This window comes from Cupressus sempervirens, chromosome 7, assembly GCF_028749045.1.
Source record: "Cupressus sempervirens isolate cs-2001-9-10 chromosome 7, ASM2874904v1, whole genome shotgun sequence".
Taxonomy (NCBI): Eukaryota; Viridiplantae; Streptophyta; class Pinopsida; order Cupressales; family Cupressaceae; genus Cupressus; species Cupressus sempervirens.
Window position 1 is genome coordinate 410,173,979 of NC_143124.1, and position 5,301 is coordinate 410,179,279.

The following is a 5,301-nucleotide window of genomic DNA, read 5'->3' on the forward strand; positions in this document are numbered from 1 at the left end:
ACTTGGCATTATTGTCAATTTATTAAGAAAATAAGGCACTAACAGATGCAATGATTTCATCTACATTATTCAAATATTGCATTGTCCTCATCCATGCACCCCTCCATATTACAACTTGGGCATATGTATAATTATTGTCCATCATGAAACAAACGTGTTCATAATATTTGTCAACAAATAATTCTTGAATCCTCAATATATTCTTCATCTTCGCTTTAAATTCTTTAAAATAACCATCCATAGTGGTTTCAAAATTTTCCCATAATTGCTCAACAAAAAAAATATTTTCTCAATCATGGGTCTACTCATATCACACACTATAGTTCCAATAGTTGGAAATAAATTTTGTACATAGAAAAATATACAAACCATTAATGAACCAAACATACATTATATGTTCTTGTCCTTCCTTATTGCTACAAGATTATCTACTAGTTCTGTCAATTGTAGGTTGGCAAGGTCATAACTATGGTCTTTCTTCACAATATTGTAACCTAAGTGCATTGCTATACATGGAACACTATTCAGTCAACTTGGCTAGTAGAGCTTGTGTACAACCATAAGTACAACAAATTCAACAACATGGTCTTTAATACTATCTATTGACATTCCTCACTCATTCCACTTGACCATTGTTTGATCTTCAATAACATTTCTTACAGTGTACCTCGTCATCTTCACTTGATCTAGAGTTGAATACCTATCACTTGATAGATTATTTACTTATTGATCTATATTGGTCCACTTTTGAGCCATAATTTCATGTCATTCACTTTTCTTAAACTTATATTCATTCATTCTACTTTGAGAACCTTCAAAAAGCCTAGGGCATGAGTAAGCCATTTCTCAGCAATGACATTGTTTTCATCTTTCAAAGCTCCATTTGCACACAATTTATCATAGGTAGTTCTTAATTCATATTTTCCAATTTCTCCAACCTTACACATGGAACATGAATGAAAATAATGTACCATAATCTCTCTAGGAGGAATTGATGAAAAAGCACCTGATGTATGTCTACTCATTGTGATATTAAGGTATGCCTTAAAATTTGCAAGAGGAAACTAATCATTGTGCACAATATGTGCATTTCTTTCTTTTAAAATTTCCTTGCTAGCACTATGTAGATGATGCAATTTTTGAAATAGGGTTTTAAAATAACTTCAACAACTTTTCAAAATAATTAACTTGGTTCTTAAGGCTAGCTTACTTCACTCTACAATTTGGCAATGATACATTGTATATTCACACAAACTCTTTCTAAAATTGCTCTTTAATCACCTTTGAATCGCTTTAAAGGTTCAAAATTGTCAAGTGACTGAAAATGATCTTTAAAATATCAATATCAACCTTCAATTTGTCAAATTAGGTATTGATTAAATGCTTTATTATGTGTTAGTTGCATTACAATTGTCTCATCCTTTAGAGAAAACTTTTTTAAAAAAATTTTCTTTCTATTGCTTAGTCTTCATTTCCATTCACATGCTTGGCTCAGTTAACATATCAACTTGGTTCTATGTGTGATTATTGATTCCTATAATAATACTCGATCACTATTGACACTAGGTAAAAGTGTAAACTTGTCTCAACCTTTTGTATGGAAAAGGCTAACAAAAGTATAACTATTTTCCTTCAATGACATGAAATTGGTATTATTATTTTGAATTTGGCAATGAAGTAAACTAATGAAATGCAAAATGGATGAAGTTTAGGATTATAATATTTAATAATTATTTGGACTAAGAATTGATATATTTTCCTAATTTTTATAGATTTTTTTTAGGTGCTAAAAAATGCTAAAAATTAGGGGTCTAGTTCATCCCACAAAATGATGTGGAAATAAACTTATTTACTTTTGATACCAGACTATGTCATAGATAATATATATATCTAGAAAAACCAAAAACAAAAATTGGCTTTAGACCTATATTTTCTCATTTATAGGGATTGAAATCTCAAGTCACCCAAAATTGATAGTTTTCTTCTCTCACCACATTTTTCAAATAAAATCTATTCTAACATGGAAAAAAAAATGCATTATAGAAGAAGACTCTCTCCTTAGGAATGTCAAATATTTTTTAGATTTTTTTTAATATGATCTAATATTTTTCTCTTTCTCAAAACTAACATCCTTTTGAGTGTTAAAATATGTGGTTGTAGAATTAAATTTATAACACTATACTATATCTAATTAGAAGACTATAAACTCTATATGAGAATATTCTTGACTCTGAGCTCTATAAAATTATTTTCACATATTATTAAAAAGATATTATAAAAAATAGTAAGAGTTATTGAAATGTTGATTTTCTAAAATAAATTTATTTCTTTAGTAATTGGATATAAACTAGTATAAACTATGCATTTAATAGACATTTCCAAGTCAAAAAGTGTACTACCTTATATAACTTAGCTAGAATGAATTTATCTAGATCATATGTTTAAAAAAAATAGATTTTTAGATACAAATACTCAAATTCATTTGTTTTGATAAGTTAGCTTGAAAGGTGACACAACTTTGTACCTTTAGCCCACTAATACTGATACTCATCATCTATTATTCGTTCGACTTCTTTTCCTCAATCCTTTCCTTAGATCTGCCTTAGTGCATTTTGATTCATGAAAATATGGACTTTAACATATTTATTGTTAGGAACTAGTGTGTAATTTATCATTATAGTGTATGGTTCATTACATACCTTCTTTTCATAGTTAGAAGTGGTGTGATCACCTGGTCCATTGGATTAGGTGAGCTCAGATTCACTTGCTCCTCTAATTCCAGCTTCTACCTTCTTCCTCCAACTTTGATTCAAGTCATTCTTTGTTTTATCTACATCAACTTTGGATTTTTATTTGATGTGTTCATTTCTTGGTGCTGGTGCTCGGGTCTTGCAGTTTTTCCTTATGAGTCCAACCTTGTGACAACTAAAGAAAACAAGGCTTTCATTTAGCCATTTATTATCATTATATCTGAAATGTATCTTAATACAATTTTCTAGAATGTAGCAATATTATCCACAATAATGTCAACTATACCATGCATGTCATAATCCCAATTATGAGAATTACCTTGCTTAGGTGCATCCCCTTGCTTCTTGGATGTCCAACTAAAATTTTCCTTAGATCTACCTTCTTGAGCCTTGTGTCCACACTTCTGATAGTTGTACAAATATCCTTCAAATCTAGGTGCAATAGGTGTATTTCTTTCCTTTTACCTACATTCATGTTCTTGGTGTCCATGTTTCTTGCAGTTCAAACAATGTCTTTTGGATTTTGGTTTAAAATTTTTCTTACCAATCTTGCTTCTACAATTTTTTGGTGTCTGTCTCATTTTACAACAATGATAGCATGTAGGTTTTCCTTTTGAATTTGCATTTTTTTTCTTGCAATCTTGGATGGTTCTCTTTCTTCAGTGGATGAACAGTGCTTGATATATCCCAGTCTAGAGGTGTCACTATGTGTTCATGGTTATCTCATCAGTTCTTCAAAGTATATTATAAGTTCATTAAGTTTGTTTATCCTTTTCATTATTTCCTTTTTAAATCTTAACTCATTCTTTAGTTGATTAGTTTGTTATCTCAGATTTGTAATGTCTAGATCCTTTTTGTTTAGTTCCTGATTTGCAAGTACTAGTTGATTCATCATGTTTAGCTGGATGTTTAGCTGGTTGTTTGTGATCTTTTACGCATCAAATGTTGTTTTATCAAGTGTGATAGGAAGAAGTCCAAGGACTTCCGACAATATTAGTTGGCATAACGTCAATTAGGCTTTTCGTCTTGACTATGTTTGTCGAAGTTGCTATATATGAACGGAGAAAGACTACTTAAACTTAAATAACTCAGCTAAAAATATAACAGATAATTCCATGCCTTCGTCAGATGTATTATCGTCTTCGAATGAAATTCTAGTCCACTACAATGGATTTTGGATCCACCAGTATTTGTTGCAAGGAACTGAAGAAATGAAGGTCGAGTTTGAAGCTCAACCAGAGGACATAATATTGGCTTCCTCTTTCGAGACGGGTACAACATGGATTAAAGCTCTAGTATACGCAATTCTTACATACAAAGACTACAACCTAAACGACCATTCCTATCCCCTCAATCGAACAAGCCCTCATGAACTTGTCCCCAGCCTAGAAATACAGGTTTACGGCCCCTTCGCCAATTTAAGCCCACAATCCCTATCGTTGATCCGCCGTGTATTTCACACACATGTTCCATATCAAGCCTTGCCCGAGTCGATTACATCCTCAGGCTGCAAAATCATTTACCTATCCCAAAATCCCAAGGACAGTTTTGGTTCCCTATGGGAAATGGTGGTCAATAAATTAAACAACAACAACGCCTATGTGTCCAAGGAAGAATCCCTAGAGGGTTTTTGTTCTGGGTTTCACCACAGCGGCCCCTTTGCTGATCACGTAATGTCTAATTGGAGTGAGAGAAGGAAAGGGAATATTTTGTGCCTTACATATGAAGATCTTAAGGAAGACCCTATGGCTCGTATTAGGGTTTTGACTGATTTTATTGGGTCGTGGTGGGTTAAGGAGGAGACATGAAGAACATTGCTTGACAGTGCAGTTTTGAGTCGCTTTATCAAATGGAGGCCAACAAAAGTGGTGAGCTCAATCTGCGTGGACTTCATCTAAGAACTGACAGCTTCTTCAGGGAAGGAAAAGTGGGTTGGAGGAAGAAGTCCCTCACATCCGAGATGAATGCGACGATGGACAAGATGATTGAAGAGAAGCTTTTTGTTGTGGCAGATATGGAACTGCAATTTAAATACGAGTTACCAAATGGAGATGATGAATTGGACGACCCTCCTAAGAAGACAGAGGATATCAAACTGTGGGGACGCTGTGATCTATTTGGCGATTTGGCCGGTGCCTAGGTAATTGTATATCAGCAGGATCACATCCATTTTGTTTCATTGACTGCAAGTCTTATGTAGCACACTTCTTATCTTCCTTTTAAGAAATCGAATGTATTTGTCTAAAGATTGTTGTTCAACTCGTCAAACCCTAATTTATGAGTATGATTGTATTTGATATAGTGGCTATCTTCGAAGATTTAAGCATAAGAAAGATGTAGAGATTAGTTTGGACCCCTCGACTGGGCCAAATGCTCGTGACTAGGCATATAGTGTATTCTGTGCTACAATTCCAAATTACATTTGTTGGATAAGTCTTGCTCAAATAATATTTTATAAAATATATACAATACTTCTCTGATCACTCACCACAAACTAACTGAGAGAACTATGATATTTAAAAGAACAAAATGAAGACTCATTTTCTATGCA

The 5,301-nt window shown here is 33.0% G+C and overlaps 1 protein-coding gene across 1 annotated transcript; it reads left to right on the plus strand.

The window, feature by feature from the left end:
- The first annotated feature begins 3,856 nt into the window (after window positions 1-3,856).
- On the plus strand, window positions 3,857-4,890 carry LOC149547274 (cytosolic sulfotransferase 6-like). The gene is given in 2 exon segments (XM_089794119.1): window positions 3,857-4,547; window positions 4,550-4,890. Coding segments are annotated over 2 exon segments (1,023 nt in total). The 5' UTR covers window positions 3,857-3,865.
- The last annotated feature ends 411 nt before the right edge of the window (window positions 4,891-5,301 follow it).